At 44.9% G+C, this 11,137-nt stretch overlaps 1 protein-coding gene and 1 pseudogene across 1 annotated transcript; one reads left to right on the top strand and one right to left on the bottom strand.

Moving 5' to 3' along the window:
* Positions 1–1,176: 1,176 nt before the first annotated feature.
* On the top strand, positions 1,177–2,827 carry LOC118591222 (annotated as a pseudogene).
* A 3,989-nt stretch (positions 2,828–6,816) lies between these two features.
* On the bottom strand, positions 6,817–7,093 carry LOC118590898 (60S ribosomal protein L38-like). Its single transcript, XM_036198698.1, has one exon. The coding sequence runs from the start codon at positions 7,061–7,063 to the stop codon at positions 6,851–6,853; it is 213 nt and encodes a 70-aa protein (XP_036054591.1). The 5' UTR covers positions 7,064–7,093; the 3' UTR covers positions 6,817–6,850.
* Between the last annotated feature and the right edge of the window lie 4,044 nt (positions 7,094–11,137).

Genomic DNA, 11,137 nt, shown 5'->3' with positions numbered 1-11,137 from the left:
CCATTTTAGGATTGAGAAAGTAGAATCCAAACTAAAACTAAACATGTTCTAATCAGGGGAACAATTAACTGAGATCTTGCAATCCTAAGCATACATATACCAAACTCCGGTGCACCCGATTTCATAAGAAGCATATTACTGGAACTAAAGACACAGACCAGCATCAATACATTTTAATAAGTGATTCTAATCCCCCATTTTCTCCAACTGACAGATCATCTAAACAAAATTTTAAAAATGGAGAAACACCAGGTTTAAATGACATCATGCCTCAAATAGACCTAACAGACTTCCATAAACCATCCCACACAAACAGCAAAGAATATACATTCTACACAGTCGCACATACAAGCTTTTCTAAAATTAAACCCCATCTTGGTACACAAAACAAGACTTAACAAGTTCAGAAAAATCTAAATAACTCAGTGTATCCTATCTGATCATAATGCAGTGAAGCAAAATTAACGGCAAAGCCCTCGAGATTACACACACTCATGGGGGATAAACAACTCATTATTGGATGATGAACGGGTCAAACAAGCCTGATTTTTGACAAAGAAGCCAACAATACAACAGACTGTGCTGCTAAAACTAGATAGCTACATGTAGAAGAAACTCAAATTTCATTCCTCACTGTCCACAACACTCAACACCAAATGGATCCAGGACCTCGATATAAGACCTGATAGCCTGACTCTGAGAGTTGAGAAAATTAATATGCTTGTACTCATTGGCACAAGAAAGGACTTTCTGAACAGCATGCTATGAGCACAGGCATTAAGACCAACAGTTAATAAATGGGACTTCATGAAGCACTGGATAAAGAGGCAGCCTACAGAATTAGGAAAAAATATTAACAAGCTATGCATCTGACAGAGCAGTATCTATACTATGTAAAAATTCAAAAATTAAACAACAATAAAATGGACAACTCAATGAAAAATGGGACATAGAACTAAACAGAGGTTCTCAAAACATGAAATACAAATGGCTGAGAAACTCTTTTTAAGATGCTCCTCATCCTTAGCTGTCAGGAAAATGCACACTTTGAGCTTCCAGCTCATTCCCAGTCAGAAGGGCTGAGGTAAGAAATAACAAATGTTAAGGGTTGGCATAGATGTGGGAAAAGGGAACACTTAGTCACCACAGAAGGGAATGCAAACTGCTGTAGCTACTATGGAAATTAGTGTGATGGTTCCTCGAAAAGCTAAAAATAGATCTACGGTATGATTCATCTACAGGGTAGATTCTACACTATTCTAGAGTACATATCCAAAGGACTCCAGACGCATGCTCATCCGTGTACTCACAATAACCAAGAAGTGAAAACAGCTTAGATGCCCATCAACTGATGGCGTTTACATAACAGTATATTATTCAAGGATTAAGAAAAATAAAAGGGCAGGGTTTAGCAGTCACGTGAGTTCTCCCACAGCACCTTGATGAGCATCTTATCTGTCGTGGCAGCTCGTAAGCGGGCAAAACTGGTCCTAGGACCTGAGCAGCTACAGGGGCTGGCAAGCCATGGGGAAAAACCAACTCTGCTGGGGACAAGAGCAAGTTCAAAAGTGGCAGCCAGTTGAATGAAGCCAGAGCTTGGCTCCGAGGAAAACCGAGGAAGAAGAGGAGGAACTGGAGGAGATTGAGTAGGAGAAAAAGCTATGCTTAGCCGAACTCTAGCTTGAACAGCCCAGGCAGCAAGACGAGAAGGCTGAAGCAGGTGCATTTGAGGAGGATCCGGTGGTGCAGCACTTGAAGGAGGACATAGTTGAACCGAGAGGCAGGTTGCAGAAATTGGTGGCAAAAGAGATCCAGACCCCAGCTCCCGCCACCATTCGAGTTTTAGGGGGCCACTAGCTCTCCATCACGTGTTTGGTTATCACCCCTAATGACCTGACCATCTTCTCTGCCTCCAAAGATTGTAGAGCATTGACAGTGGGGTGGAAGCTTCGTGTGATTCTTTGAGCCAAGTGGGGTACCCAGGGGCAGCCTTCAGGCCACAGCTGCCACAGCATCTGCATGGCTCTCTCCTCTGATGGCAAGTACCTTGCCTCTGGCAACCGCAGCAAGCTCATTCTAATTTGGGAGCCCCAAAGCTGCCAGAACCTGTACACCTTCACAGGACACTGGGGCAGTGGCAGGGACTGGGAATCAAAGAGGTAACCACCTGCTCTCCAGCACTTCCCATCACTGCTCTATGGGGACATGGAATGTAGCAAAGAATTCCTCTGAGGAGACACTGTTCAGGCACCAGGATACTGTGGCTGCATTAGATGCCCTGAGCCAAAAGTGCGGTGTGCAGAAGATACCAGAGGAAACCCAGCTAGTCTTCTATGGCTACCAGGACTCACTGACTGTATCCATCTGATCAATGAGGAGCACGCAGTGTCCTGTTCGGATGACAGCTCTGAAGTCTTGTGCGGCCTCTCCAAGAAACGGCCACCTGCCCTCCAGCGTGAAGCTCGTGGGCTGCATAGGGAGCCAGGCCTGGAACAGCCCTTCTGGATAGGATCGGTGGCAGCCCTACTTGATACAGACCTTGTGGCCCAAGGACCCCACAGTGCCTGTGTGTGGCTTTGGCAGTGTGGAAAAGGCTTCTGGCAGCTTGACGCTCTGTGACAATCCCCCGGGGTGGGTTTTATCAACAGCCACAAGTTCTCCAGTGCTGGGACTTCTTGGTAGCTGGAGTGGGACAGGAGCACAGACTTGGCCAATGATGGAGGATCAAAGAGTCTCAAAATTCAATCTACATCCTCCCAATCATCCCACTCCACAGAGTTCCTGCACCCCTGTTGCTGGCTCCTCACACTCATCCTTCCTTGTTTAAATGCCTTCCCGGCCCTGCCCCACCCGCTTTGTATTAAAACCTCCTATTTAAAAAAGGGAAAAAGAAAAATATGAAATCCACATGTAAATGGATGGAGCTGGCCACAATAATTCAGAGTCAGGTAGCTCAGACCCAGAAAGACAGATGTCAAGTGTTTTCTCTCATCTGTGGATGTTAGCTTTGAATTTTCAGATATGTGGGCTTCATTTGAAATATCCATATAGGTCTGAAAGTCACTCCGGGGCCATGGAGAGGGGCTTTCGAGAAAAGAGAGTGTCTTGGTTAGGATTTTTATTTTCCTAATAAAACACCATGACCAAAAGCAGTTTGTGGAGGAAAAGGTTTAGTTAATATTACAGCTTGCAGTCTATCATCCAGGGACGTCAGGGCAGAAACTCAAGGCAGGAACTGATGCAGAGGCCATGGAGAAGTGATACTTACAGATTACTCCTCTACCAAAGAGACTGGTCCATTTCTTTTAAGTTGAACCTCAAGTTGGTATCAATCTACATTAAGAAGTTTGGGGCTTGGGGATTTAGCTCAGTGGTAGAGCACTTGCCTAGCAAGTGCAAGGCCCTGGTTTTGATCCTCAGCTCCACATTTAAAAAGAAAAAAAAAGGAAAAAAAAAAAAAAGAAGTTTGGCAATTGAGTTACTTTATAACAGGGGCAACAAGACACCTGAGGCTAATGAACAAAAAGCCCGTGCCAGGAATGGGTTACTTTTTTTTTTTTTTTTAATTTGTTGACCACTGGGGTCCAATTGAGGCTCAAATATTACAAGCTATTGCCACTGCTCTTAGCTACCCTCCAGAATTTGACGGCAAGACCCTTTCACTGAAATACCACATTGAAAATCAAGCTGGTGTGGACCTGGATGCTTCATCCTTTCTGGCTGGTTTTCCTAGTGTTAGGAGAGTCTTTGAAGGCTACTGGGGGAGAAAAGTATCATCCATCATGATGAGCTATTAACTCTGTGAGCTACAACAATGACTGGCTTGGCAAGAAATTTCCACTGGCATGAACATCACAGGATCAACCAACCACTTTCTGACTGGATTTATGTCCCACTGCAAAACAATGAAACCTGTATCTAGCACCATTATCAGACCAAGAATATATGTCCCAATATATCACAGGCCCTTAGGGAGAACTTACTACTACTGTGTTGTTAAATCGATATAATATGAAAATGATGCCTAATGACTTATTATCATATCCATAGATCAGTGCATCTCTCAGCCCTTATTGGAGAAGCTTCTATTTGCTGTCAATGGTGATTTAACACAGGCCCACAACTGGCCACAGTGCTGGGAATCGTTCTGTTCTAAAAGGAACATTCGTATTGTACCAGCCCCCAAAGCTGAAGGATCAAAGAGGAAGAGGGAAACCTGCCAGAGGTGACAGCTAGGTTTATGGTTAATGCCGGGGTTAGGGCTATGGCGATGGTTAGGTTCAGGGTTAACACTAGGGTTAGGGCTACGCCTATGCTTAGGTTCGGATCTAGGGTTAAGGTAAGGGCTTGGCTTAGGTTCAGCTCTTGGGCTAGGATTAGGATTAGGTTAGGGTTAGGGCTAGAATTAGGGTTAAGGTTAAGTGTAGGATTTGTGTTACACTTTTATTTAGGTTTACTTCTTGGGTTTATATTTACAATGGTCCAGACCTTGGGTAAAGTTAGGTTTAACGTTTAAGCTTTAAACCTTCAGGTAGTTGCAATGTTTTGATTTAGGATTCATGGAATTGTTTTTCTTGGGCCTTTAAACAGGTTTAGAGTTAAGGCTATTGTTTGCATGAGCCCTAGAGATAGACTGAGTTCTTAGGTACAAGTGTATCCTAGTTACAGCTGGGGTATTGGGTATGGATGGGTCTAGGGATATGTTTAAATTTAGACTTAGGTACCATATTATAGCTATTGTTCATGTTAGAGCTTTGGCTGTGTTAGTTTTATTGTTGTTTCTAGGGTTATATTTATAATGTGATGTCCATGGTTTTAATTTTGGTCGTTTTGTGTTAATGTTATGGCTAGTGCCTGTATGAAGAGGAGAAAGCTCTGAAGAAGTGGTGCTCTGATATAATGTGTGTTGTTTAAGAACAGTGTACGGTTGGTGTTATTGTTAGATTAGGGTTGTATCTGACACTGATGTCAGGGTTAAGGCTATGGTTAAGGATAGAGATAGGTTTGTAATTATGGCATGAGCTACATTTAGAATTAGGTCTAGGTTTAGATTGGGATAGAGCTAATCTAGGTTCCAGTTTGGGTTAGGCCTAAGCTTAGGTTTAGGTTTAGGCTATTGAGTTGTGTTAGGATTACAGCTAGGTTTGGGTGCAGAGTTAGGGTTAAGGTTAGGGTTAGGGTTAAAGTTAGGGTTAGGGTTAAGGTTAGGGTTAGACATAGTGTTAGGCTTAGATTTGATCCTCGAGTTAGAGTTGAGGTTAAGACAGCATATAATAATGGGGCATGTGCTATGGTTAATGTTAGATCAGGGTTAGGTTAGGTTAAGGTTCGGTTTATGGTTACCCTAGGGTTTAATACTTGGGTTATACTTTAGGTTGTTAGGTTTATAGTTTATCATAGGGGTTTCTCAAAAGCATCACGTGCTCTTAAACCACTGAGCCATCTCTGCAGGCCCTAATTCTAAATTCTAAACCACAGAACATCTATGGTCTGGAAACCTTCATTTGCTCTCTCTGCCTTTCTTATGCACCTTTCCCTGTTCCATGGATCATTTTGGTTTCTTTTTAGGATTTCCTGCCATTATTTTATAGACCCAGGAAGAACCGCAACTACATATACCCAGCCTTTCTCCACAAATGACAACACCCTATGGACACTGCTCTCTGACCCTTGCCTTGTTACCCACACTATCTCAGAGCCACCCTCCTGCCCGCCTCTGCTTTGACAGTACTTCTGCCACAAAAGGGTAAAGTAGAAATATATATTATAAATTATTCTCTTCCTGTATTGTATTATATTACACTAGAAGTATCATATTTTAATTATATATTATATTTGGGAGTAATATATATTAACTATATTATATTATATCAGGGAACTAATTAATTAACTAAAGCTTTCTATATACAGTTGTATGATAGCATAGGGTCCCACACCATCTTCTAATTCATGGTAGAGTGAAGGGCTTAAAATATCACCTTCCTCCATTCTGACCACAGCTTATAAAGACAGTCCCCTCTCAACAGGTAGGGAAAGGAAGGATGGTGTTTCTGCCACCTCTTCTGGCAAAGTCTCCATGTGTTTGTCCTTAAGCCATGAGGAAGTGCATACCAGGCGTAGGGTGCCACCTTGTGGAAGTAAAAATTTAGTGCATCTGAGCTGCATCCTAGGCCAGAGTCACCTTTGTTCATTCCAAAGCTGAGTGAGATAGACCTGGTCACCCTCACCATAGTACATTTTATCTCTCGGACAGAGACCCAACTGTCTTTGTCAGTGTCTTGTTTCTGTGAAGAGATGCCATGACACGGCAATTCTTATGGAGGAAAACATTTCACTGAGGCCAGCTTACACTCAGAGCCGTTACTGAACGTCCCTCACCATCATGCCGGCTCCATACCAGTGCTGGAGAGGTGGTAAGGGTTCTACATCTGGGTCCACTGGCAGCAGGAAGACACTGGCACTGGGCCTGGTTTGAGCATCTGAAAACCTCAGTGCCACCCCCAGTGACAAATGGCCTCCCACAAGGCCACACCTTCTAACAGTGCCGCTCCAGGGAGACCAAGCATTCACATCTGTGAGCCTAAGGGGCCGGTCTTCTTCAAGCCCCACATGAAGCCTAGCCAAGAAAGACAAGCACACTCGCTCTCCAGTGAGATCCATGCTCACCCCTAGACTCTTGCCATGTAAATGAGGGCATTTCTATGGTATCAGTTGACAGCTAATTCTGGTTGGCTGCATAATTCTTTCATTCTGTGGCTCTAGTTGGGTAAAGAGGAACTTTGGGGATTTTTTTTTTTTTTTTTTTTTTGCCTTTTCAGGGGTTTTAATGGTCAAAACAGAGAGGTCTGGTTCATTTCAGCTCCTTCACTGCCAAACCAGGGGGCAAGGACCGTTTCAGCTTCTCAGCCTTCTCCTTGTCTGTGATGACCAGGGTGTAAAGGTACCTGCTGCAGCAAACCTTGAACTTCACATTATCCTTGTTTTTCTTGATCTTGACAGATTTGTCATCCTTCTGCCGGGCTATGAGCAGAAAGTCCTTGATTTCCTCAATTTTCCGAGGCATGGCGACGGACGCTCAGCACTGGAGACCGCACAGCGGTGAGAACCGAAGAGAACAGAAAAAGCGGGGTTTTTTTTTTTTTTACCTATTTCTCTCTCTCTCTCTCTCTCTCTCTCTCTCTCTATATATATATATATATATATATATATATATATATATATATAATATTTAATATAATGTATTATACAAACAATATATTAGCACTATATTATATTTATATAAATAATATGTAAAACATAACAGGTATATATCAAACAATATAGAGTCAATCTATATATTATATTTAATATATATTTATAGATATTATACACACATATATAATATATATTATACACACACACACACACACACACATATATATATATATATATATATATATTTATACCCATGAGTGTTTTGCCTATATGTGTATGTATGTTGGTGGGTACACCATGTTCATGCCAGGTTGTGGTGATATTGTGTTCCCCAAAATACTGTGCACCCTAATAAACTTATCTGGGTCTAGAGCAAGTTAAGCTTTTAGGCTTCTAGAAGCAGTTCAGCTGAGATCTATTTGGATGAGGACTCAGAGGCTTCCAGTCTGAGGAAACAGGATCAGCTGAGGAACTGACAAGGTGAGGAGGCTGTGGCTTGTTCTGCTTCTCTGATCTTCCAGTATTCACCCCAATAACTGGCCTTGAGTTTGTTCTTATTAATAAGACCATTTAAGATTCGTGCTACACCAGGTACCTGCAGAGACTGGAGGAGGATGTTGGATCTCCTGAAACTGGTTACATGTGCCTGTGAACTGCCATGTGAGTACTGGAAAGCAAACTCAGGTCCTCTGGAAGACCATGCAGCGCTCCTAACTGCTGAGATCTCTCTGCAGCCTCTGCCCCAACTCTTTCCCTGTGGCCCCAACTCTCTTCATCTCAGCTCTTCCTCTGCACCCTTTTTGTAGCCTTTTCCATACCACCTGGCTTTTACTGTTGGTGTTTTCCATGCAGAAGAATACACACACACACACACACACACACACACACACACACACACAGAGAGAGAGAGAGAGAGAGAGAGAGAGAGAGAGAGGGAATTCTAACAAAATGATTCCCAGGGCTACTCCATCTATTTTTTTAAAAATGGCATAGTCCTATAATCAACCATGAACTCCCACCAGACCTAACCATGGCATGTGAATACACTCATACCCGTCTATTTCATCATGGTTTTCCCTCTCCGGCTGACAGAAGGAAGCAGTGGGCACAGCAGGGCTACCTCTCAGTTAGTGCACAAATAGGAACCACTCTAAGGTTGTCCAAAGACATTTGACAAAAGTGACAGAAACTAGGTGGCATGCTAGCCTGCTATGAATCTTCTCATTTCCTCGGGACGAGTGCATGAAGACCCCTTTGCCAGAAGAGGGCCCCCAAACACCATCTTTGGTTTTCCACCCGGTGGACGAGACCCTTCTTTACGAGTGGCACAGGGCTGTGCTCAGCATATTTCTGGGCTGGAGTCCCTTCTTTTATTTTATGTGTGTGCGCGGTGGGGGGAGAAGGGGGTCTGCAGTGTGTATGTGAGATTCAGAGGACAAATAGGTGTCCTGTCTCTGCTTCTAACATATGGGGCTCAGGAATGCACCTGAGGGTCTCCGGCCAGTGTCTTTACCCTTTGAGCCATCTCACTCACTGGCCTTAGTGATCTACTGGAGACATGGTTTGGCTATGCGTCCTTGGCTGGCCTGGAACTTATGTGGAACAGCCTGGCCTCAAACTTCCAGGTACCTGCCTCTCTCCACCCCCCTAGTACTGGGATTAAAAGCATGCATCACCATGCCCAGCCCAGATGATGCTTATTTTTACTAAGTTTCTTTTCAATGTTTGAGATACAGTATATATAATTATATTTCTTTGTTCCAATTCCTCCCTCCAAACCCTTTCATATCCCTTCCCCTTTCTCCTTCAAATTCATGGGCGCTTTCTTCGATTATTGTTCTTGCATGCATATAAGCATGTAAATATTCCTAAATAGTTATAACCTGCTCCATCCATATATATTACTTGCCTATTTTTCAGAGATGACTGTTTGGCACTGACCAATCGGGTGTGCTCTTCCCAGAGGAGGACCACCTCTCCCTCTCCCAGCTTTCCTCGGTTGGCTGTAGTTCTCTGTGTAGGGTTGAGGCCTCATGGGCTTTTCCCCATCTAGTGTGGCAAACTCATTGATGTTGTCCTTGTTCCACTCACATTTGGGCAGTGACATTGCTGAGACTTCACGGGTGCAGATTCTGGTGTTAGAAGGAGACACAACCTCACAGCAGACTCCTTGAACCTCTGGCTCCCCCAGTCTTCACATCCGTCTTCCACAGCCAGCCTCAGGTGCGGAAGTGTTTGCAGATGCATCTGTTGGGACTGTGCTCTAAAACTGCATTTCAATTGATTGTGGCTCTTTATAGTTGTCTCTGCCACTATAAAGTTGTTCCCTTAACGAGGGGTGAAGGCTGCTCTTACCTGTGATTATAAGTATAACTGTTTAGGTTGTTAGGGATTATGCTGGTTTGGCAAGTTGAAGTTGCAGATTCAACTTCACTAGCACTTAGAAGCTAGTTAGGTTTCTAATAACAGACATGACTTCCCTCTTGTTGAGTGGGTCTTAAGTCCAATTAGAGAGCTGTTGGCAAGGTATGCACAGCACTGCTGCACCCTTAGGGTCATTGTGCCCCAGTAGTCATTGATGTGGTTCGTAGGCATCCTATCTGGACAGGACTATTGGTGGCCTCCCACTTTGGTGCCTTCAGGTCCCATGAAAGTTAATCCTCATGGAGGGGGCATTCCAGTCAGTTTCAGCTCACGGGTCTCTAGGTCCCTTTTCTGAAGTTCATGGTGTTTTAGGCAATAGGGACTAACCTTCTACCCAGAGGGGTAACCAAGGACACCATCAACAGGCTGTAAGTTTTGGGAGTTTCTTGGACAATCCTGGACTCAGAAGAGGGCTTCTTACGTATGGTATCAAGGATTCTTGTTAGGTGATTTTTAGCCATCAGCCCAAATGAGAAAAGTTCATTAAAACTATATGTGTAGCTCATAGTCTGGGCTAGCTGAAGACATCCACAGGCCCACTTTGCTCCAGTTGGCTCAGGCGGGTGAAAGACACCCACGGACCAGCCTGGGTCCTCACAGTCCCGGCTGACTGAAGACATCCACAGGCCTGAGTGGCTCCTTGTGGTGCCTGCCAGGCGGGTAGGTGTCATTAGGATGAGCAAATATATAGTGGAGAGATGGGAGAGAGAGAAAAGCACAATAGTTCATGTGCTATGGAAAGGGGAAGAATTGAAGATGTGAACTGGGTGAGGGACAGACTAATGTGGGTGGCCTGCTTTCCACCTCAGGCCAGGGTAACATCTGGGTCCAGGATGCTGCCAAGGGCCATGTCTGGGTCCGTGGTCCTTCCGCAGCTGGGTCTGTATTGACACCCATGACCTAGGTTGCCACTAAAGGCTACAAGGATGCCCAGGTACTGGTCTGCCACCTACGGCCATGCTGGTGTCTGAGGGCCATGCTGATCTGAGCGGCCTGTGCTGCCACCCATGGTAATGATGACATCCAGGTCTTAGCTGCTGACAAGGGTCTGAGTTGATGTCCGTGGCTCCTGCTACCACTGCAGGCCAGGCAGATGCCTGGGGTCAGGTCAGCTACCTGAGATCATGTTGGTGTCTGAGGGACATGCTGCCGCCAGGGCCATACTGGTCTGTGTGGCCTCTGCTGTCACCCAGGCCGTGGTGACATCTGGGACTGAGCTGCTGCCAAGGGCCATGTCTGGGTCTGTGGTCCTGGTGCAGTTGAGGTCTATGTTGATGTCTATGGCCCGTGTTACCACAGGGAGTCATAGGAACCATACATGTTGAAATCCGAGGGCCATGCTGAGCCGGCGGCCCTTGACTGGCCCTGGAATAGCTGGCTCTGCCCCTCACTGGACACTGCAGCAGGAGAGCTGGTCCCGCCCCTCATGGGAGAGCTGCCTCTTAACCCGTACTCAGGAGAGATGGTCCCACCCCTCACCACTAATGTGGGAGAGCCAGCCCCTATGGCATAGGCCTAG

The sequence above is a fragment of the Onychomys torridus genome, chromosome 9 (genome assembly GCF_903995425.1).
Source record: "Onychomys torridus chromosome 9, mOncTor1.1, whole genome shotgun sequence".
NCBI lineage: Eukaryota > Metazoa > Chordata > Mammalia > Rodentia > Cricetidae > Onychomys > Onychomys torridus.
The sequence above is the reverse complement of the archived record's forward strand: the minus strand, read 5'-3'. Positions and strand labels throughout refer to the sequence as shown.